The sequence below is a fragment of the Ruditapes philippinarum genome, unplaced genomic scaffold (genome assembly GCF_026571515.1).
Source record: "Ruditapes philippinarum isolate M1 unplaced genomic scaffold, ASM2657151v2 ctg3776_1_1_1_1, whole genome shotgun sequence".
NCBI lineage: Eukaryota > Metazoa > Mollusca > Bivalvia > Venerida > Veneridae > Ruditapes > Ruditapes philippinarum.
The window spans coordinates 60,703-84,804 of NW_026866522.1; the positions used below are offsets into that span (position 1 = coordinate 60,703).

Consider the following 24,102-nt stretch of genomic DNA (forward strand, 5'->3'; position numbering starts at 1 on the left):
TCAGACCACTTAATTTTACCAAAAACTCAAAGTTGCTGGTGGGGGTATTAATCACCTTTAGTGATAGGTCTAGTTTGACTATTTATAAGTTGTCATAGTAACAAGATTTCAACACAAGCTGTCACAAGCAGAGCTGCACAGTTAACTTCATCTTACAAACAAAGATACTCTATTAGGTGAAGATCATTAAAATTATACCAAGGTCATATTTTGAACCACCCAATATAATGGTTTAGCCCTAAATTATGTTTTGTCTAATTATTAAACAAAGCCAACAATTAATAACATAGTTTATTATTCTTGAATATTTGACTTATTTTGAAAATAAAACCTTGTTCTTCAAGGTCATTCAGTATTCAAGGACATATTCATTTGGTGATGTTGTTCAACATTAGATTAATCAAATCGGAGCATTAATATCAAGTCCTACAAAATTGAAAGAAAATGTTTTATTTGACCTTTGTATGTTAACATGCCAATGAAGATTATTAGCTAGTGTATGTGAACAGAAGACTATAAGTAGCTAGTGTATGTGCACTGTTGAGTAGACTATAAGTAGCTAGTGTATGTGAACAGAAGACTATAATTAGCTAGTGTATGTGCACAGTAGACTATAATTAGCTAGTGTATGTGCACAGTAGACTATAAGTAGCTAGTGTATGTGCACAGTAGACTATAATTAGCTAGTGTATGTGAACAGAAGACTATAATTAGCTAGTGTATGTGCACAGTAGACTATAAGTAGCTAGTGTATGTGAACAGAAGACTATAATTACCAGTGTATGAGGTGCTTATGTGCACAGAAGACTATAATTATTTTGTGTATGTGCACAGAATAAAATAATCAGCTAATGCATGTGCACTGAAGATTATAATTAGCTAGTGTATGTGAACAGAAGATTATAATTAGCTTGTGTATGTGCACTGAAGACTATAATTAGCTAGCGTATGTGTATAGTAGACTATAGTAGCTAGTGTATGTGAACAGTAGACTATAGTAGCTAGTGTATGTGAACAGTATACTATAAGATGCTTGTTTATGTGTACAGTAAACTAAAAGGAGCTTGTGTTTGTGTACAAAAGACTATAATTAGCTAGCAAATGACACAGGCAAGTGAAACATCACAGTGTTAAACTTTTGATATCTGGAACATGGCAAATATGGTAGTTATCCCATCTAATCTTGGTGTGCAAACAAACTTTTACCATTATAGCTGCTGTACACTAAGCCTTTTGTTTACAAAAATGTAATCATGTAGTAAATGAAGATCAAATTTGTATGAAAACATCCATTATATAAAATACATTATATAAGTATTTGGAATACTACTTATATATATAGCCATGAATGTTTTTTTTTCTTTTGATGTTTGGAGGCCTGAAGGCGGAGTTGAATAATTGCATTTCTTTAGACCGGGCCGTCAAGGATAACCTTTGAAAATGCAAGCATTTATTTCCAGTAGGGTCTTTACCTCAGCAGACTTCAGAGACAGATATGAGATACAAGGAAATCCGGGAACCAATCCCTAGCTCTTATTGAATAGACTCCTTGGTTCTATTTCATGCCAAATGAAATAGCACTGAAACATGTGATGATGACCTTGGTTTCATACCAGTATACCTCTAGGTAGGTGGGAAACACTGATAGTGTCTCTTACAAATCCCATGATTGAGCACGGAACCTCAGGAGTGGCAGTCAGTAGTTTAACCAACTGAGCTATTGTGCGACCTATCTTGTGCTAACAGTTATTGTACTTTTGATTTTGTCATAATGAGTTTGCAAACATGTACGACTATAAAACTTATTGGTTGTCTTGACACCAAAATAAAAACAAGAGTTGATATGAACCCAATTTTATTAATGAAATGTAGATATTACTGTTATAATCATGAAATTTCTAAAATGCAGCTTTAATGTATGGAAGGAAATAACAACAAACATTTTCATTTGTCTTTCTTTCAACACAAATGCTCAAACTTACAAATTATTATACAATCATGATTGTAATCAGAACTAAGTATGTCAAGTTACTAATGTATTATATATATTCTGCTGCCGTCTTTCAATTTATTCCTATATATAACACAGGGTACAATTTGATAAACTATAGTATTTTATCTTTATTACAATATAATGACATCATATTACACTACAGAATCCTTCATGTCATATAGAGGAGTAGTACCTGAAGCTGGGAGTTTAACAGCATTAGAACTAGTTATAGTATAACCTGGAGCTGGGAGGTTAACAGCATTAGAACTAGTTATAGTATAACCTGGAGCTGGGAGGTTAACAGCATTAGAACTAGTTATAGTATAACCTGGAGCTGGGAGGTTAACAGCATTAGAACTAGTTATAGTATAACCTGGAGCTGGGAGGTTAACAGCATTAGAACTAGTTATAGTATAACCTGAAGCTGGGAGTTTAACAGCATTAGAACTAGTTATAGTATAACCTGGAGCTGGGAGGTTAACAGCATTAGAACTAGTTATAGTATAACCTGGAGCTGGGAGGTTAACAGCATTAGAACTAGTTATAGTATAACCTGAAGCTGGGAGTTTAACAGCATTAGAACTAGTTATAGTATAACCTGAAGCTAGGAGGTTAACAGCATTAGAACTAGTTATAGTATAACCTGGAGCTGGGAGGTTAACAGCATTAGAACTAGTTATAGTATAACCTGAAGCTGGGAGTTTAACAGCATTAGAACTAGTTATAGTATAACCTGGAGCTGGGAGGTTAACAGCATTAGAACTAGTTATAGTATAACCTGGAGCTGGGAGGTTAACAGCATTAGAACTAGTTATAGTATAACCTGAAGCTAGGAGGTTAACAGCATTAGAACTAGTTATAGTATAACCTGGAGCTGGGAGGTTAACAGCATTAGAACTAGTTATAGTATAACCTGGAGCTGGGAGGTTAACAGCATTAGAACTAGTTATAGTATAACCTGAAGCTGGGAGGTTAACGGCATTAGAACTAGTTATAGTATAACCTGAAGCTGGGAGTTTAACAGCATTAGAACTAGTTATAGTATAAACCTGGAGCTGGGAGGTTAACAGCATTAGAACTAGTTATTGTATAACCTGGAGCTGGGAGGTTAACAGCATTAGAACTAGTTATTGTATAACCTGGAGCTAGGAGGTTAACAGCATTAGAACTAGTTATTGTATAACCTGGAGCTGGGAGCTTAACAGCATTAGAACCAGTTATTGTATAACCTGTAGCTGGGAGGTTAACGGCATTAGAACTAGTTATTGTATAACCTGGTGCTGGGAGGTTAACAGCATTAGAACTAGTTATTGTATAACCTGGAGCTGAGAGGTTAACAGCATTAGAACTAGTTATTGTATAACCTGTAGCTGGGAGGTTAACAGCATTAGAACTAGTTATTGTATAACCTGTAGCTAGGAGGTTAACAGCATTAGAACTAGTTATTGTATAACCTGTAGCTGGGAGGTTAACAGCATTAGAACTAGTTATTGTATAACCTGTAGCTGGGAGGTTAACAGCATTAGAACTAGTTATTGTATAACCTGTAGCTGGGAGCTTAACAGCATTAGAACTAGTTATTGTATAACCTGGAGCTGGGAGGTTAACAGCATTAGAACTAGTTATTGTATAACCTGGAGCTGGGAGGTTAACAGCATTAGAACTAGTTATTGTATAACCTGGAGCTAGGAGCTTAACAGCATTAGAACTAGTTATTGTATAACCTGTAGCTGGGAGGTTAACAGCATTAGAACTAGTTATTGTATAACCTGGAGCTGGGAGGTTAACGGCATTAGAACTAGTTATTGTATAACCTGTAGCTGGGAGGTTAACAGCATTAGAACTAGTTATTGTATAACCTGTAGCTAGGAGGTTAACAGCATTAGAACTAGTTATTGTATAACCTGGAGATGGGAGCTTAACGGCATTAGAACTAGTTATTGTATAACCTGTAGCTTGGAGGTTAACGGCATTAGAACTAAATTGTAGGAACACAGTACTGTAAAACTGGTGAATTAGACATCATCTTACTTTGCAACTAGGTATTATATAAAACGTGATAAAGTAACACATGATCTGTGTACAAGGTATCATCATTATTTTCAGGTTCAGGTTGAAGCATTGTATTTATCACAGTGAGTGCTTGCTTCATTTTTTCCAATGTAAAATATAAAAAGTAACATTACAAGTACAGTAATACAAATATACAATATAACAAAGCATCATTAACAAACTATAAAACTAACCACATGTTATATAATCGTTTCTACATAACATGTGTTGTCTACTTAACAGTTCATGAACAACATTTCTTATAGTGCCTTAATTGGTTAACAATAAAAAAGTAAATCACTATGCCTTTTTAGTTTAACATGAATAAAAAATTAACATGCCATCAGCATAATTTTGATATTTTATTACACTACAGTTTAGTGGCTTGTTTTAACAGTATACAAACACATGCATGTATGTTTCCCAAAAGTTAATATTAAGTTTCTACCAAAATAGTGACATAAGTTATGCAGAAAAATTTACAGCAAATATGTCATGAAGAAAAATAAACATAATTATGTCTTCAAATACAGTACTTTGGTAATAGCCATTGTCCAAATTTTATAGGAATTATTAGTTTTGGAATGTTTGTGTTACAGTAAAAGTTTATAAAATTTAATGTTAGCTATCTGTTACAAAGACAGAGATTCAGTTTTTTGAATCTTGAAACACATGTCCTGAAATTGTTCAGTACTGTACATAATTAAACATTAATATTCAATAAGTCAGTCTCACAGTTTGTACATATTGTCAAAGCTTATATACAAGTTACATCAAGTTCAGACAGTTGCACCTGTGCAAGCATTGCCCTACATAGTGTACATTATACATTAAAATATAAAGTAAAACTCCTACTAATGTAACACAAGTAAAATATAGATATAATCTCACAAACCAAGAATACATTTGAAAAAAATATACATCTTATAAAATGAACATTTCATAAAAGTTACAGATTTCATCTTGTTATGCACAGCAAATTCATCTAAGTAATATTTTCTAATATAAATAAACATATGCATAATAAGCATGGTATGTTTAGTGAAACAAACGAACTCATTATAAACATTGGACAGATTAATGGATTATTAAACAAAGCATAATTAACTTTTGATCATTTTTATTCAAACAATATACATGATATACTCAATGATAAACTCGTTGGAACAGTGCCAAAACTATATCTATTATTAGCAACAATACTTCTATTTATAGTAACAAAACACAAAAAAGTATCCCTAAATAACAGTACTTCAGTAGTTAGAATTTGATATTTTTTTAAGCCTGATGAAGAGTATTGTATTACTCGAAACTAGTAGCCAATAAAAACTTTTTAAAAATGACCTGGTGTTGTACGTGTGTTCCTCACCTACTTTATTCATTATTTAATATAAATAAAGTTATTTTTGTAAAATACTTCATTCTGGAATGAAATCTACAAAATCTTCACATAGAGCAAGTAGACTCTTATAACAACATGAAAACTTGTTATAATGATTGTAGATCTGTAGAAACATAGAAGGATTGTATCATTTATATCATTTATACCACTGATGGTTTCACTATCATCACGATAAAGAAATTTCAGGTTGGAGACATAACTGTGTATACAATGTTGTACAACAGATGATATTGTTGCTGTTTCTATTAACATCATATCCTGGTTACTTCACAGAAATTATATCATGTTTTACGGATGTTATCCCACTGAAATATGACAAAAAATAAAGTCAATGACATTATACTATTTTTTCTATTATAGCTACCTTGTCTGGTATACATGTATGTTGTTTTCAGTATAAGAATATATTAGCTGTATGAAGGTTATTATAAGATAAATCATTTATTCACATTTTATTCTTAATTACACAATTTTTAGTTTATGTAGGAAACACCCTATCTACCAGTATTTTTCTAACTTACATGATGATAAAAACAGTTCTACATTGGTTTTTAAGTCATATGACTGTAATAGGTTAACCCTAAGTAAAAAATCTGTAATTCTTTTACTGCTTATATTGTATACTGAAAATAAACAAGAGGGCCATGATGGCCCTGAAGTCGCTCACCTGTATATAGGCCCCCAGAGCGAGGCCAGTTTAAACCCCAGGGCTTTTATTTGAAAAAACTTGGTAGACACCCATTAGAAGATGTTTCATGCTAAACATCTAAGGTCTAGCTGGTAAAGTTTTTTCTTTACACATATAGTTAAAAACAATGACACACCTAGGGCAGGGCCAGTTTTGACCCAAGGGCTTTTATTTGAACAATCTTTGTAGACACTTACTAGAAAATGTTTCATGCTTAATATCTAAACTCTAGCTATTCGGGTTTTTCCAAAGAAGATTTTTAAGTTTTTGCTATACACATATAAGGAAAATCAATGTCACCGGGGCGGGTCCAATTTTGACCCAAGGCTTTTATTTGAACAAACTTTGTAGACACTCACTAGGAAATGCTTCGTGCTTATAATATCTAAACTCTAGCTATTTGAGTTTTTTTTAAAGAAGATTTTTTAAGTTTTTGTTATACACATATAAGGAAAATGAATGACCCCCGGAGCGGGGCCAATTTTGACCCCAGGGCTTTTATTACAACAAACTTGGTAGACACTCACTAGAAGATGTTTCAAACTTAGTATCTAAACTCTAGCTATTTGTTTTTTTCAAAGAAGATTTTTTAAGTTTTTGCTATACACATAAAAGAAAAATCAATGACCCCCGGGGCAGGGCCAATTTTGACCCCAGGGCTCTTATTTGAACAAACTTGGTAGACATCCATTAGAACATGTTTCATGCTAAATATCTTATCTCTAGCTCTTTGGGTTCTTTAAAAGAAGATTTTTTAAAGTTTTTACTATATGCATATAGGGAAAATCAAAGACCCCCTGGGGCAGGGCCAATTTTGACCCCAGGGCTTTTATTTGTACAAACTTGGTAGAAACCCATTAGAGGATGTTTCATGCTAAATATCTGAGCTCTAGGTCTTTGGGTTCTTTACAAGAAGATTTTTTAAGTTTTTACTATATGCATATAGGGAAAATCAATGACCCCCTGGGGCGGGGCCAATTTTGACCCCAGGGCTCTTATTTGAACAAACTTGGTAGACATCCATTAGAACATGTTTCATGCTAAATATCTAAGCTCTAGCTCTTTGGGTTCTTTAAAAGAAGATTTTTTAAGTTTTTACTATATGCATATAGGGAAAATCAATGACCCCCTGGGGCGGGGCCAATTTTGACCCCAGGGCTTTTATTTGAACAAACTTGGTAGACACCCATTAGAGGATGTTTCATGCTAAATATCTTAGCTATAGGTCTTTGGGTCCTTTTAAAGAAGATTTTTTAAGGTTTTACTATATGCATATTGGGAAAATCAATGACCCCCTGGGGCGGGGCCAATTTTGACCCCAGGGCTTTTATTTGAACAAACTTGGTAGACACTCACTAGAAGATGCTTCATGCCAACTATCTAAGCTCTAGCTCTTTGGATTTTTTAGAAGAAGATATTTAAAGTTTTTTCTTTTGGTTGCCATGGCAACCAGAGTTATGCATGGAATTAAATTCTTTGAACAATTTTCAAAGGTGACCACCAAAGGAACATTCATGTGAAGTTTGGATGAAATTGGCTTGATGGTTTATGAGGAGATGTCATTTAAACTAAAAGTTAACGGACGGACGGACGGACGACGGACGAAAAGCGATCACAAAAGCTCACCCTGTCACTTTGTGACAGGTGAGCTAATAAAAAATAAAAAATAAAAGATAAAAAAAAAATTGTATACTGAAGTTAAACTGATATATGTGACCGGCAAGAGTAATATAAAGCTTACCTCTTTTCTAGCAAAGTCTCTAGGTAGTTCTTTGACATTATTTGTAACATTTCCATTAGCTCCCTGTATAACAAGAAACCTAAGTAACCTTTCTTTATCCTGTGAGCTAATTCTTGATAATCCTGCAGCAATATGTAGGCATGTATCTCCTGAACGTGTCTGTTCTTGTAGAATTGCTCTACGTCTGTCAGCAGGGAACATGTTTAGGAATTCTTGCACTAAGTTGAGATCACGTGTTTCCAATGCCAACATAAATGGTGATTTACTGCTGGCCTGTTCCTATATGTAAAATACCCAAGTACAATACAAGTGAATTATGACATTATAATGACAAAAAGTCATAAAACATCAAAATTATTGATATTCTGATATGCTGACGGAATAGCTATATCAGTAAACAAGAGCTGTCACGCAAGTGACGAATGCCCCTGAAAAGGTTTCTAAAGCATGCACGTATTAAGAAAAGAAAAAAGAATGAAAGGAACTTATTGCTTTATATTGTTCTTGTGAAATGAAGTGCTATTTATAGCAAACTAACACCTTGGGAAAAAGAGTCTTGGATGTGACACATCGTCTTGATGTGGCTATTTAAAAAGCTTCTATGCATGACAATGTTACAGTTTGGAAACTAATGTGTACTTTCAAACTCTTCTTATGCGCATAAGTACCTTTAAAATTTTTGAAGTGACCTTTAGTTTGGAAGTATGAACATGGGTCTTACACACAGTACGTCATCTTGATGTGGTAGACATTTGTGCCAAGTTATTTTAAAACTCTTCAATGCATGACAAAGTTATAGTCTGGACACAAATGTGTGTTCCTATTTCCTCTAATTGTGATAGTGTGAACCTTTAAACTAAAAGTGTGACCTTGACCTTTGAGATAGGGACATGGGTCTTAGAAGCCACATGTCGACTTGATGTGGTAGACATTTATGCCTAGTTATTTTAAAATTCTGCGATGCATGACAAAGTTACAGTCCGGACACGAATGTGTGTACCTATAACTCTAATTGTGATAAAGTGAACTTCAAAATGGAAGTGTGACCTTGACCTTTGAGGTAGGGACATGATTCTTGCACACGACACATCGTCTTGATTGGTAGACATCTATGCCTAGTTAAAAAACCTTTGATATTGTCCTCAATTTAAAAATCCAAAGTCATGAACACTAAGCAGTCATCAAGTAAAATTTTGGTAAAATTTGTGCCCATCCTATTTTGCAGAACAATGTGGTATTTTAAGAGTGCAGTTATCTGTCAGTCACAGTTTTTACAATATGTAAACTGTAAATGCAGTAAGTTCTAATAAAGTTTATATTATTTTGTCATTTCTTCTGTAGATTAGACCTTAACCCAAACCTCATGTTGTGATATCATTAAATTATATTCCTTATAAAACAATAACTATCATATCATGAATTTGTCACCTTTAAAATATATATAAAGCATACTATATAGTAACAATAACAAGATTGTAAACATAACATAAACTATAGAAACATTTTTGCCATGTGACATGACCTTACCCTGACACTTATATCAGCTCCTTTATTGACCAACTCCAGTATTATATTTCTACAGCTTATGTTGTTACCATGACATTTCAAGGCCAAATGCAGGGCAGATAACTCTGTTAATACAAATGCAAAAAAAAATCTGAATAAAACTGTAATGTAACATTCCATTAGTTTATAGTTGAAATTTAATTTTGAAGCAGTACAGATAATTATAGATTTATGCTAATTTTCATGAAAATTTTGAGAATGAATCTTAAAGTAAAATACAGTGAAGTAACCAAACAGAAGCAATTAACACAGTACAAACAGCACTCACAACCCAAGTAAAAGGAGATCAATGTATTAAAAAATAGCTTTTACTGCATTAGAAATGCAGTAAAAATAAGGTTATAAAAGTGAAAAATCAATTATTATCAAATCACATATAAGTATTAACATGTAAATAATTACTTAAATCTTGAATCTTTTTACTTTCTTATCTTAAATCTTAATTACATTTTCAACTGCAGAATTTTATTGAAATACTTTATTGCTAAGAGCATGCTGTTTACGTATAATGATTCGAAATAGTAATACTTAATACTACTAGTCATAAGAACAGTAATCTTACAGAAAATTCAGTGAGATACATGTATATCACAACCAGGCTTAATAATTAGGCGAAGTACGTACCAGAAACAGACACAACTTAAAGCTTCTCAAGCAACAGTAGTATCATAAACTAGCTCTTCTTGTATTTATATGCCAAAATGTGATAAACTCTGTTCAAAACATGTTGAAATAAAATGTTTACATACTATCACCATAACTAAACAGGTTAATGTTGGTTAATGGAGATTTTAAGATCATCTGCAGGACACACAACCAATCATCCCCTTTCATTGCTGCCAGGTGAAGAGGAGATCTCCAGATATATTCATCACGATCTGTGTACAGCTGAAAATATATACAAATGTACTAATGTACAACTGAAATATATACAAATGTACTAATGTACAACTGAAATATATACAAATGTACTAATGCACAGCTGAAATATATACAAATGTACAACTGAAATATATACAAATGTACTAATGTACAGCTGAAATAAATACAAATGTACTAATGTACAGCTGAAATATATACAAATGTACTAATGTACAGCTGAAATATATACAAATGTACTAATGTATAGCTGAAATATATACAAATGTACTAATGTACAGCTGAAATATATACAAATATACTAATGTATAACTGAAATATATACAAATATACTAATGTATAGCTGAAATATATACTATACAAATGTACTAATGTAAAGCTGAAATATATACAAATGTACTAATGTAAAGTTGAAATATATACAAACATACTAATGTACAGCTGAAATATATACAAACGTACTAATGTACAGCTGAAATATATACAAATATACTAATGTATAACTGAAATATATACAAATATACTAATGTATAGCTGAAATATATACTATACAAATGTACTAATGTAAAGCTGAAATATATACAAATGTACTAATGTAAAGTTGAAATATATACAAATGTTCTCAACATGGTCTGCGTACAGCTGAAGTACATACAAATAGACTAATCATGGACTGCGTACAGGTGAAGTACATACAAATCGACTAATCATGGACTGAGTACAGCTGAAGTACATACAAATCGACTAATCATGGAGTGCGTAAAGCTGAAGTACATACAAATCGACTAATCATGGACTGTGTACAGCTGATGTACATACAAATCAACTAATCATGGAGTACCTACAGCTGAAGTACATACAAATCAACTAATCATGGAGTACGTACAGCTGAAGTACATACAAATCAACTAATCATGGACTGTGTACAGCTGATGTACATACAAATCAACTAATCATGGAGTGCGTACAGCTGAAGTACATACAAATCAACTAATCATGGACTACGTACAGCTGAAGTACATACAAATCAACTAATCATGGAGTAAGTACAGTTGAAGTACATACAAATCAACTAATCATGGAGTGTGACAGCTGAAGTACATACAAATCAACTAATCATGGAGTACGTACAGGTGAAGTACATACAAATCGACTTATCATGGAGTGCGTACAGGTGAAGTACATACAAATAGACTAATCATGGAGTGCGTACAGGTGAAGTACATACAAATCGACTTATCATGGAGTGCGTACAGGTGAAGTACATACAAATAGACTAATCATGGAGTGCGTACAGGTGAAGTACATACAAATAGACTAATCATGGACTGTGTACAGCTGATGTACATACAAATTGACTAATCATGGATTGTGTACAGCTGAAATGCATACAAATCGACTAATCATGGACTGCATACAGCTAAAGAACATACAAATCAACTACTCATGGACTGCGTACAGCTGAAATGCATACAAACATACTTATCATGGCCTGTGGGTAAACCGCATGCCCTCAAAACACCAACTTATTTAGGTTTACATTTATATGAGTACATGTATGTATGCGTTAATCTTTTATGAAAAAAACAATGATGTTGTTATAGCACCTGCATTATTAAACTATAGAAGTTAAGTATTACTATATTAAAGATAAAGCTTACAGTTCCCTGGATGTTTGGATCAGCTCCATTTTCCAGCAACCAGTTGATGAGTGCAGTGTTCTTTTGTAACACAGACAAAAATAATGGAGTCTGTAATGTAAACATCATGAACAACTTTTATAAAAGTATTCTGCAACAATGATACTTAGAAATCTATTTTTATAAACATAGTCTAGTCTGTCATGTTTTTTATTATACCATTTTATACATGTATAATGAGTGTAGTTTACAGTAGAACAAGACATGCTGGTCAACACAGGAGTCTACAGAATGAAATTATAAGGGGCACTCATGCAAATAATGAGGGACCAAAATAATATACAAAATTGTAGTATTTGTATATGAAAATATGAAATGAACATGGTAAGAAAATAGTACTGGGATTAAAATTTAGGAGACATTGCTTGAAATAGTTTCCATCTCACTATCCTGCACTGTAAAAACAGGCCTGTACATCTACAAGAAGATATCTATATTCCAAACTTAAGTCAGCTATAAGTCTTTAGACAACTCCAAAATTGTCTCAGATTCACAACAAATAGTTTTGATATTTGATATATAACATGCAGTAGTTAAATATTTAATACTGATTACCTGTTTCAGCTTATTTTGAAGGTTGATACACTGTTTGACAACATTACAAGTTTGAAGCATTTTTATCGATTCTCTTAATGTTAACTCATCCGAAACTGCTGACAATGTGTGTAAAGGCCTGAAGAATAAAATTATCTATACATAATACTAACCATAAGATACTCTGTAAACTAAACAAATAATTGAGCCGTGTCATGACAAAACCAACGTAATGCGTTTGCAACCAGCATGGATCCAAACCAGCCTGCGCATCTGCCCTGTCTGATCAGGATCCATGCTGTTCACTATCAGTTTCCCTACTTGTAACAGGGTTTGTAAGCGAACAGCATGGATCCTGATCAGACTGCGCGGATGCGCAGGCTGGTCTGGATCTATGCTGGTCGCAAACCCACTATGTTGGTTTTGTCATGACGCGGCTCATAAATAAATCACAAAATATTATATACTGTGAGTGAACTTTGCCAAACTTTTATTTGATGTGGCAATCAATTTCATGATAGAGTAATGTAAACATAAAAAATTTGAATTGATTACTTTTGTATAATCTACAATGCAATAACAAGTATAAATTATAATTTCTTTGTTATAATTCTAAATGCATTGACCAGCACATAAAGTTTTATTACTTTTATATAATCTACAATACAATGACAAGTATATAAACTGTAATTTTTTTGTTCGTGCAATTTTCACTCAGCCTTATATGCCTGACATCATTTTCCAGTTTTTATCTGTTTGGATCGTCAGACCAAACAAATAATGGTAGCGAAATTTCAGACCCTGATGCTGTTAATTGCAAATGCCGAAAGTAGTCGGCTTTTTTGAAGCAGTTACTTCCCTTTATATGTACACTAACGCCGAAAAATTCAGGGAAGATCACTGCGTAAAGATTGTCAAATGACAGGAGCATTTATTTTCAAGCAAAATAGTTCCCGAATGGTCGAAGATTTCTAATATTGTTTTATTCTTTATAGATATACATGCTTATAGTAAGCTCCATGATTATTTACATCTGTGTTAAACAACAGGTTTAGCGTCGAAATAAGAAGTATTACAAACCCTATTTTAAAATGATATGGTTTTCTTCAGGCTGTTAACATATAACTTCACCGTGGCCGAGGGGTTTGCACGCATGCTTAGGAATCGAGAGGTCTGGAGTTCAAATCCCAGTTAAGGCAAGTCAATTTTTTTTTAATTGTTTTAAGTCAAATAAACATTGAATAGAATATCAGTGTTGCAATTAGTCTTATAGCCATTTTACTCACAGTTAAAACACTGGAAAGCATAATAAATGATGGCACTTTAAAAAAAACAAATTGGTTTATAATCTCACAACCTTCACCTTTCTGACAATCTGAGACCCAAACAAATTCAGCGCCTTCTGTGCTTTGATTTAGTTATATGATTAATGCTTATAAAATATGTGTATTGTAATTTTCTCACTTCATTATGAGATATATATCATATCATAGTGAGATATATATCATATCTTAGTGTGATATGTATCATATCATTTCCACTAAAACAAACAAATATCCTCTATAAAAACAACAATCACAACAATATCTATAATTCTTCAATATCTATTTATGTATATATTTCAAACTTTTATTAAAAACTCATCAAAATAGGAACAAAATTGATAATTTTGTTTTTTATAAAGTATATGATTATATCTTTATTTATCTCTAACAACTTACCCTTCTCCAAACTCATCAAGTTCAAATGTATAAATCTCCTCAAAACCCCCAGTATCAGGTGTAACAGCTGCCTGTTGATGTTGAATGTTCTGCTGCCATAGCTGATGTTGTTGGTTTGTTGCATTTTCACTTTCATCACCAGCGTATCTACGTAAATTATTTTCATGCATATACTTCTTTTGATTGAAATCAGTATCTCCACGATAACCAAAATGTGAATCAATCCCAGCTTTTGTATATTCCTGTATGTTTGGTGGAGACATGACTTGACTAAATGGTGTCATTGATGGCTCTTTATCCATTTCAAGGTCAAATGAAGACATTGAATCATCATGTCTCCATGATCCAGGGTTTGAGGGAATTGCCCAAGGTACATTATTACTCTCTGGACGTACCAATGGAGAAACACCACTTGCATGCTGGGCGGAGCTTGTGTAGGCGGAGCTTGTGTAGCTACTGTTTGTTGGCATATTAAATCCAAAGCCTAGACCAATACCTTGGTGTCCAGCACACGGCTGGCCTTCATTTTCTTTCTTTATAACAAGATGTCCATCTGGTCCCCTTCTCACCATCAACTCTTGTTCCTCCATCTATCACACAATATAACCAAAGTAAATTACCATCATAAAATCACTTAAATACTGTGAGTATAATATCATAATATGTCAAAGAGACAGCAAGCTTGACTGAGTAATTACAGAATGATTTAAAGACAAAACTATGAAAAAATGAATAATAATCAATATAGTTTTACTTCAATATTAAGAATAATTTCAGAAGCTCCAACTTTTTTGCAACATATAACATGCATAACTATGACAGTTAAACAGAAAGTGTGATCAAAAATTTCTGTGCTGTATTATGTTAAAAATGACTGACAAAGTCTGAAATAAACCCAACAGATACAAATAAATTAATCACAATAAAATTTTTAAACCAAATTTCTAAATTTGAAGAAGAGATAACTCTTCAAGAAATAGTACACAGCATTATAGCATTATACTGACCAATGGGCCTTTCTCGTGTAACTACAGATTTATGTAAATTGGCTAACTTGTTATCCAATTGCTACACTGAGATATTGTCCAACAATATTGACCTGGCACTTCATTAATTTTCGGAAAGGTCATATGAATAAACATTGACCATTACCTATCGAATATATCGATATATTTGCTAACTTCACTCGTCATTGTGTGGTGTATTGGTTTAGATGTCGGACTACCGATCTGAATGTCTCTGGTTCGATACCTTACCAACACCATGTTATGATTTTAAAAAAAAATTTAATCGCAAGAATCAATTTGAAATCGTTTTACTACACCTTGTTTTAGAATACCTTTTAAGTGATGTCTTTATGCTAAATTATGTCTTTAATTTCATTACAGTGTCTTTCAATGGTTCTTTTTGTGACATTATGAAATCGTATATGCTTAAGCTCAAAATGCTATAAAGGCAGTTTTTTTTAAAATTATACATAGGTAGTACACACAATAAAAAGGTTTTAAATAGTTTCAAGAGAATGGCAATTTCAAAATTAAAGGGAGACACAGGCAAATTTTCCATTTCTTAGTTTTGAATTTTTTCATTCCTAATTCTGTAAATGCCCTCGAAATGAATATATTAGACAGTCAAAGGAACAAAACTTTTCTCCATATAAAGACTAAAATGGTGGTTTCCTAGCGCTAGGATTTCACAATAGTTGTCACAGTGAACTCTGGAAACGTTAAAGAACATGCCAAATGAATGATTTTGACTTGTTTCAATCATACAATATCCACAGTATCTGTTAATGTAACTTCAAGGATTTGTTCAGGTCACCTGACTTGTTTTAAAACTATTCGGTGATTCTATTGGCGTCTAAATTTTGTTCAACATAAATAGATATATTCATGTTTCAAATCCAAAATATATAGAATTTAAAGAGAAATTCATGCTGAAACTTTTAGAAATGTCATTTTAGTGCGAGTTGAGTACAAAAGATCATTTTAATATTTTTGTCATTATTTTGCCTAAATATCCCTTTAAATAAAAATTTGCTGAAATAGGATTCGAACCTACGAGTCTACGTTTACATTCTTCAATTGAAAACTCTTTACCAACTGTGCTAAGAGGGAATTTTAATTTACACCATTTTAACAATTTGATATTTACATTCATATTGATTTACAAGTAGATCGTGCAAAACTTTAGGGAAATTTTTTTACCAAAAACTACGGGGTCAAATGCAAAAGGTCCCGGGTAAATTTTTGTTGAACAAATACATAGTCACTGGGTTGACCTGGTTCCCCCAAAAAACACATGGTTTGTTTTTTGATATTTTTTTTGGGTGAGCATTTGACCTGAAAAATAAAGGAAAAAGGTTTTGGCAAATTTTCGCCAAAAACCAGAAAGGCCCTTTGGTAGCCCCAAACTTTTTAACAGTTTAAAAGTAAAAGTTGGTTATCGGTTAAATTTTGCAGCTGACGGGGATTTCATTTATGACGCTATGGGGGTCCGTTTTAAAAAAAAAAATAATATATAAAGCCCAAATGTCAATCGCTTAAAAAGAAAAAATTTTACTAGGAAAAAAAAAAATTAAAAGGAAAAAATTAAAAAGGGGGAATCAATCTTGATCTGATGAACATAACACATTGTGATGTATGTAATTTGGAACACAAATCACTTTTAAAGTTCAACACTGTACATGTTTTGACTAGGTATTGAAATAGATACTCAATGTACAACACAAAATGAGCCACGTCACGACAAGCCCGGGTGTAGATTTTCCAAGGTTTTTGGCTCAAAATCCTTGGAAAAAAACCTCGGAGTATTGGAACAAGAAAATGCAAAACTTTGCTATTAAAAAAACCTTGGAAAAATAGGGAGAGGGTGAAAAACCTTGTAAAAAATTTCCGAGTTTTTTTTAAAAAAAAACCTCGTAAAAAGTATGACCTCGGAGTATTGGAACGATTTCCAAGGATTTCAGAATAAAAACCTCGTAAAATAATTTCCGAGGATTTTGTTTAGAAAACCTTGGAAAATGAGTGACCTCGGAGTATTGGAACGATTTCCAAGGATTTTTAAAGTGTTTCCGTGTTTGTTTTCCAAGGTTTTTAAATGAAAACCTCGGAAAGTTTCTCACAACTGGGAATACTGTTATATTTTCGAGGATTCTTACTTAAGGGCATCAGAGAATTTTCCAAGGTTTATTTGAGCAAAAACCTTGTAAATTTCTAGAATATCCATGGAAAATCAGAAAATATAACATCCAATCAAATATTCTGAAAAGAGCAATTATATTGTCCTTTTAAGGAATTAAGAAACTTCTTTGTAATAATACAGAGCAAAAAATGATCACATGACTCACTGAAACATTTAATGTCAGTGTGAAGTAAAATAGTAATGCACTACAAATGAAAAGTTAAGTTAGAAGTCTTTAATGGTAAATATTACACTCAAATGTTCAGTTATAATATTTTGGTATCCGGTTAAATTTTAATGTATTCAAATATCTATCTTTTGAATTCCTGTTCACTCTTCATGATTTTTAAATGTCCCTTAGTTTTTCCCTCACCATCACAGGGGTCGCATGTGGAAAATGCTCCAGGATACAATTCCTGAAATAAATAAAGTAAACATTTAATAAAGTACAGCCATTGAAAGAAGTTAGAAAAACAATTATATAAAATCACCACTGGGCGCTTCCCTCTCCATTGGGCGCTTCCCTCTCCATGTGTCAGGATCAAAGACTTCAAACTACTTGCCTTACAACATTGTATTTTTGACTCCTGAAGCCAGGATGGGCTTCTTCCCTCTGAGGGAGCTATCCAGCCCAGGATTAAGGAACACCTGTGGTTATACTCAGGACAGTTCAGTATGTGTAGGCAATCAGAATTACATCATTTAATTTCTTTTTTATTAATCAATAAAAAAAATAATACATTCCTTAAACGTTTCCATAGACAAAAATATCAGTTCACTGTTGATATATATTGTTTTAAAAAATCAGCACTTTTGTGAAAAGAAAAACATCTTTTGAGTGATCCAAAACTACTTGAATTACAAGTTGTTCAAGACCATTGATTAAAATGAAGGCTTTAATATTTTCAAATGACCTTTTCTGTAGTTACTTTTAAATGTTTGTCTACTGTTTTGAAATACATGTAGTGAATTTAATTTTTTTCATGTTGATTTCTTATTTTTCTTCATCAGTACTTAGTGTCAGGATTTCAAGAAAACTTTGGTAAGCAGTGTGACAATTCTGCAATGTTAAGAAAAGAAACAATGTCTGTTACTATTATTTTAGATTATGTCCATGGGTGCAAGTTGAAAATTTGGAAAAACCTGAAAACCTTTATTAATAATCATTTTTCTACATAATCTAATAGTAAAACATGATAAAATTTGTCACAAAAAACCTGAACTTCAGGCATATGCCTGAAAACTTGCACCCATGTATGTCATACTGGATCTTACAAACTAAAGCACTCTAAAAATATTGCAAAAAATAACGCTTTTGAACATAAGGTGATTCCGATTGCCTACACTAATTGTATCTGTCTGCTCAAAGTGACATCTGCATCATTAAAGCTGGAGAGTCATCATGTAACATTAATAGCATTTCCAACAATAAAAAAATCAGTTCCAGAAACCTTCATTCATTCAAATTTCAAATTGAAACTTTCAAAACCTAGTTTTAAAACAAAACATACTGTAGTATATTCCTTGAAGCCTTTCCTGGTCTACAGTTGGCTTTCCTTAATCGATGCCTGGATGCCAATGATATACTATGATAAAACACAGCAAAGCTGGATTTGCCATCTTCTTGTAGTTTGGAACAGTCTTGCAAACTTGCTTACAAGCTGACTCTGTAATTAAAAATTTGTAGATTCAAATAATAGATGAAAGATGAAAGTTTATAAATAATGTCATCATAGTTTCATGCACTCATCTTGTTCAATACAATCATAGACAAAAATAATATTAATACTCATAGAATATCCTCTAAACAATTGTATTTAAACTAGCTTACATTTAGGTTAAAAAATATAGATCTAAAATAGTTTGTATTTAATACTTATTTGAAAATAAAAACAACAACAGATTTTATGCATAAATGTATCTAAAATTATTTACCTGAACCTTTTTACTATCATGTTTCTTTTGTTTATCTTCCTGTCCCAGGTCATTGATCTTTAGGTTCAATTACAACAGCCAACATTTCCTGAATCTTGTCACACTTAGATAAATGTTTTCTTTGAAAATTCCAAAATATGCTCCCTAACATTTAAAACAAGATATGTCCAAAATTGCTTAAAATAAATCCAGGTTTGCACTACTTCCAACTATAACCACTTGACCCATTAATGTCTGAGATTCAAATTTTTCAACAGTATAACTGAAGGGGCAATCATAATGTGAAACAGGGGTGATCCCAAAATATCAAAGCCATCATCATTTTATTTTTACATTAATTTTATTGAAGGTACAAATATATCAAATGATAAATAAAAGTAAAACTTGAAAATTATAAGAGAATCACAGTTGCAGTGTCATTTTAGACTGTTTTGGATTGTATAAAAACCCAGACTCCCCCCTGAATAATCACATGGAACAATCTGGTCTATCCCAGAATGCTCAATGAGAAGATTGATCATGCATAGATTATAAGAAGGAACCACCTGGGGTGCCATTAGTTTTATCTGATCAGTGTGTTATATTCTGTGTGTGAAAACTAATAGTGGATGCAGTATTTATTTATCTTAATTATAAGAAAGTATCAAGCATACATATTTTACACATTAATTGTACATCATTATATATTAAAAGGACAATTAATAACTATTTATGTTTATTGTACACATAATTAATGGCAGAGTAAATTGTAATCTGAATGTATGTCACAGACTTGCTTAGTAGAATATACTATTTTATATGGCATAAAAACATATATTAAAGATTAATAGCATTCTTATTTCAGTGTTGCTTACAGGCTGTCAAGAAACCCTAAGTTAAGTCTATATATAGAAAGAAACTGCAGGAAAAATACTGATGCATTTAGAAACTAATAGACATAAACACTGATTGTTTCTTTTAGTATAATTATAAGTTTTGCTTTTTTATCTTTTCTTAAAAATGGAGAAGATATCTAGTAACAATAATTATAAATAATAAAAAAAAAAATATGAAAATAAAAAAAATAAAATTTTCAAGTCTTTCTGATCATCAGTTATTTGAATAATCTTTATCTTATTATGATTAGTTACAATACCTTTATAGCCATTAATAAAAGGTATTTTATGGCAACAAGGAATTTACATTGTATTTAACTTTTCCATGTTTTCACACTTAAATTTTTTTAATTGATTCCTTCCACAAAAATGGCTTCAGAAGATTAAAGTACAAATTTATTGAAAAGGAAGTTGGCCATTGACAATGTCCATACTAAAAACTGATTCCCTGGACCAAATCTCTCCTTTCCATGCTGTTGGACAATTGTTTGCTCTGACCATTGATTAAGAAATATCCATTGGCAATCTACAGTTGGGTTGTTATCTTCGTTTGCTTTAACTGTTGATTATTGCTTTTGATGCCCATTATAAGTTAAATCATGATTATGTCTTAACATTTTCCGAGATGAAATTTTGTTAAGTTCAATTATCCGAGGTCATTTCCAAGCTAAATATTGGCAAAGTGTTTCCAACAAATTTTACGTAAATTTTCTAAGTTCTTTTCCGAGCAAAAAAATGACAAAGTTCTTATTTCCAAGCTTTTTCCGAGCTGATTTTTGGCAGAGTGTTTAATTCCGAGATAGTTTCCAAGGTTTTCTTTATTTCCAAGGATTTTTATACAAAAACCTTGGATAAAGTTTCCAAGGTTTTAAAAAAAAACTCGGAATTAAGAAAAAACCTTGTAAAACTGGTTTATTTCCAAGGTTTTTGAAGCAGTTTCCATGGTTTTTTTCATAAACCTCGGAAAATCTACACCCGGGAAACCAACATAGTGCGTTTGCGAGCAGCATGGATCCAGACCAGCCTGCGCATCCGCGCAGTCTGATCAGGATCCATGCTGTTCGCTATCAGTTTCTCTACTTGTAATAGGGTTGGTAAGCCTCTACTTGTAATAGGGTTGGTAAGCGAACAGCATGGATCCTGATCAGACTGCGCGGATGCGCAGGCTGGTCTGGATCCATGCTGGTCGCAAACCCATTATGTTGGTTTTGTCATGACGCGCGGCTCAAATATTTAATATGCTTACTGGTTCATCTTTGTTCAGTCTAAGATGTTTTTCTAGGTCACTAGAAAGTTGTCTGTCATCATCCATAACACCTGGCACATCACCTAAAATATATACAATATACATAACACCTGGCACATCACCTAAAATATATACAATATACATAACACCTGGCACATCACCTAAAATATATACAATATACATAACACCTGGCACATCACCTAAAATATATACAATATACATAACACCTGGCACATCACCTAAAATATATACAATATACATAACACCTGGCACATCACCTAAAATATATACAATATACATAACACCTGGCACATCACCTAAAATATATACAATTAGTATTTCCCGTAATGTTGATAAAAAATCTAATTTACAAAATATTAAATACAAAAAGTAAACCAGTAAGCAAGAGCACCGCTAGGCGGAGCATTATATGCCCGAAAGTATTTTTTTTTTTTAGTAAGGATGACCTTAACCGTTGACCTTTTGACCCCAAAATCAATAAGGGTCTTCTACCCAATATGGACAATCATCCTATGAAGTTTGAACATTGTGGGCCAAATGGAACTTAACATATGCTCCGGCAACTCTTTTCAGTATCAAGGTAATAGTGACCTTCACCTTTGACCTTTTGACCCCAAAATCAACAGGGGTCTTCTACCCAATATGGACAATCATCCTATGAAGTTTGAACATTGTGGGTCAAATGGAACTTAAGTTATGCGTGGAAACATATTTTTCAGTATCAATGTAATAGTGACCTTCACCTTTGACCTTGTGACCCCAAAATCAATAGGAATCTTCTACCCAATATGGACAATCATCCTATGAAGTTTGAACAGTGTGGGTCGAATGGAACTTAAGTTATGCTCTGGAAACTGTTTTCAGTTATAAGGTAATAGTGACCTTGACCTTTTGACCCCAAAATCAATAGGTGTCTTCTACCCAATATGGACAATCATCCTATGTAGTTTGATCATTGTGGGACAATTGGAACTTAAGTTATGCTCCGGAAACTGTTTTCAGTATCAAGGTCATAGTGACTTTGACCTTTGACCTGTGACCCCAAAATCAATAGGGGTCTTCTTCCCAATATGGACAATCATCCTATGAAGTTTGAACATTGTGGGTCAATTGGAACTTAAGTTATGCTCTGGAAACTGTTTTCAGTTATAAGGTAATAGTGACCTTGACCTTTGACCTTTCGACCCCAAAATCAATAGGGGTCTTCTACCCAATATGGACAATCATCCTATGAAGTTTGAACATTGTGGGCCAATTAGAACTTAAGTTATGCTCCGGAAACTGTTTTCAGTATCAAGGTCATAGTGACCTTGACCTTTGACTTTGTGACCCCAAAATCAATAGGGGTCTTCTTCCCAATATGGACAATCATCCTATGAAGTTTGAACATTGTGGGTCAAATGGAACTTAAGTTATGCTCCGGAAACAGTTTTCAGTTTTTAGGTAATAGTGACCTTGACCTTTGACCTTTTGACCCCAAAATCAATAGGGGTCTTCTACCCAATATGGACAATCATCCTATGAAGTTTGAACATTGTGGGCCAATTGGAACTTAAGTTATGCTCCGGAAACTGTTTTCAGTATCAAGGTCATAGTGACCTTGACCTTTGACCTTGTGACCCCAAAATCAATAGGGGTCTTCTGCCCAATATGGACAATCATCCTATGAAGTTTGAACATTGTGGGACGAATGGAACTTAAGTTATGCTCCGGAAACCGTTTTCAGTTTTAAGGTAATAGTGACCTTGACCTTTGACCTTTTGACCCCAAAATCAATAGGGGTCTTCTACCCAATATGGACAATCATCCTATGAAGTTTTAACATTGTGGGCCAAATGGAACTTAAGTTATGCTCCGGAAACCAAATTGCTAACGGACGGACGGACGGACGGACGGACGGACAGACAGACGGACGCCAGGGGGTATAACATAATATGCCCTTTCGGGCATATAAAAAGGAAACACAATAAAATATACAACAGATTTTTCACCAAATTCTGCAATAGATAGAAAGAAATTACTTTGTGAATTTTGTTCACATGTTATTACATTATACTTGTATATTGTAATCTGTGTCAAACAGTCATTCCAAATAAAGTATATGTTCTGTTCTGAATATTTCAATACACTGCTCAACTTATCTGCATTTCTTCTGCAACAGTGCATACTACAAGGAATATCTTCTAATACATACCGAGGGGTGAAAGCGAAAAGGTTCTAAGTGCATTTTCCAAAATTTTACAGGAGAAGCAAAAAACTGTCTCAAATGTTTGTAAAATAGCAAAATTCCACAACACTTTGATTTTACACATAAAAAAGTTAAAGAAACATGTCAATGGTAATAAAAATTCTAGGAAAGACTTGGCAAACAAGATATTTAATCAAATGTAACTTAGAACTGTTTCGCACTTAAAATTTCTCATATTTTGATTTTTATGTTCAAAGCGAAAAGGTTCCAAGTGACATTTTGATAGAACAAAAGCAAGTTTTTTTTCTTATTTAATTTAAGATAGATTAATATTTTGGCATTTCTAATTATTCAGTAAGAGATGGAGTATAAATTGCC

At 32.9% G+C, this 24,102-nt stretch overlaps 2 protein-coding genes across 3 annotated transcripts in view; both read right to left on the reverse strand.

The window, feature by feature from the left end:
* Window positions 1-1,838: 1,838 nt before the first annotated feature.
* Window positions 1,839-4,596, reverse strand: LOC132732762 (mucin-3B-like). Its single transcript, XM_060719261.1, has 4 exons — window positions 4,582-4,596; window positions 3,107-4,000; window positions 2,232-3,048; window positions 1,839-2,186 (listed from the first exon to the last, which is right to left on the reverse strand). The coding sequence occupies exons 1-4, from the start codon at window positions 4,594-4,596 to the stop codon at window positions 2,146-2,148; spliced, it is 1,767 nt and encodes a 588-aa protein (XP_060575244.1). The 3' UTR covers window positions 1,839-2,145.
* LOC132732760 (uncharacterized) overlaps window positions 4,389-24,102 on the reverse strand; it is a 28,596-nt gene continuing 8,882 nt past the window's right edge. For both annotated transcript variants that reach the window (XM_060719259.1, XM_060719260.1), the window contains exons 2-9: window positions 21,516-21,598; window positions 14,277-14,866; window positions 12,577-12,694; window positions 11,983-12,072; window positions 10,192-10,330; window positions 9,404-9,507; window positions 7,877-8,155; window positions 4,389-5,752 (exon numbers count right to left, since the gene is read on the reverse strand). In XM_060719259.1, the coding sequence (XP_060575242.1) occupies window positions 5,729-5,752; window positions 7,877-8,155; window positions 9,404-9,507; window positions 10,192-10,330; window positions 11,983-12,072; window positions 12,577-12,694; window positions 14,277-14,866; window positions 21,516-21,598 (1,427 nt within the window). In that variant the 3' untranslated portion in view covers window positions 4,389-5,728. The remainder of the gene's footprint in view (window positions 5,753-7,876; window positions 8,156-9,403; window positions 9,508-10,191; window positions 10,331-11,982; window positions 12,073-12,576; window positions 12,695-14,276; window positions 14,867-21,515; window positions 21,599-24,102) is intronic.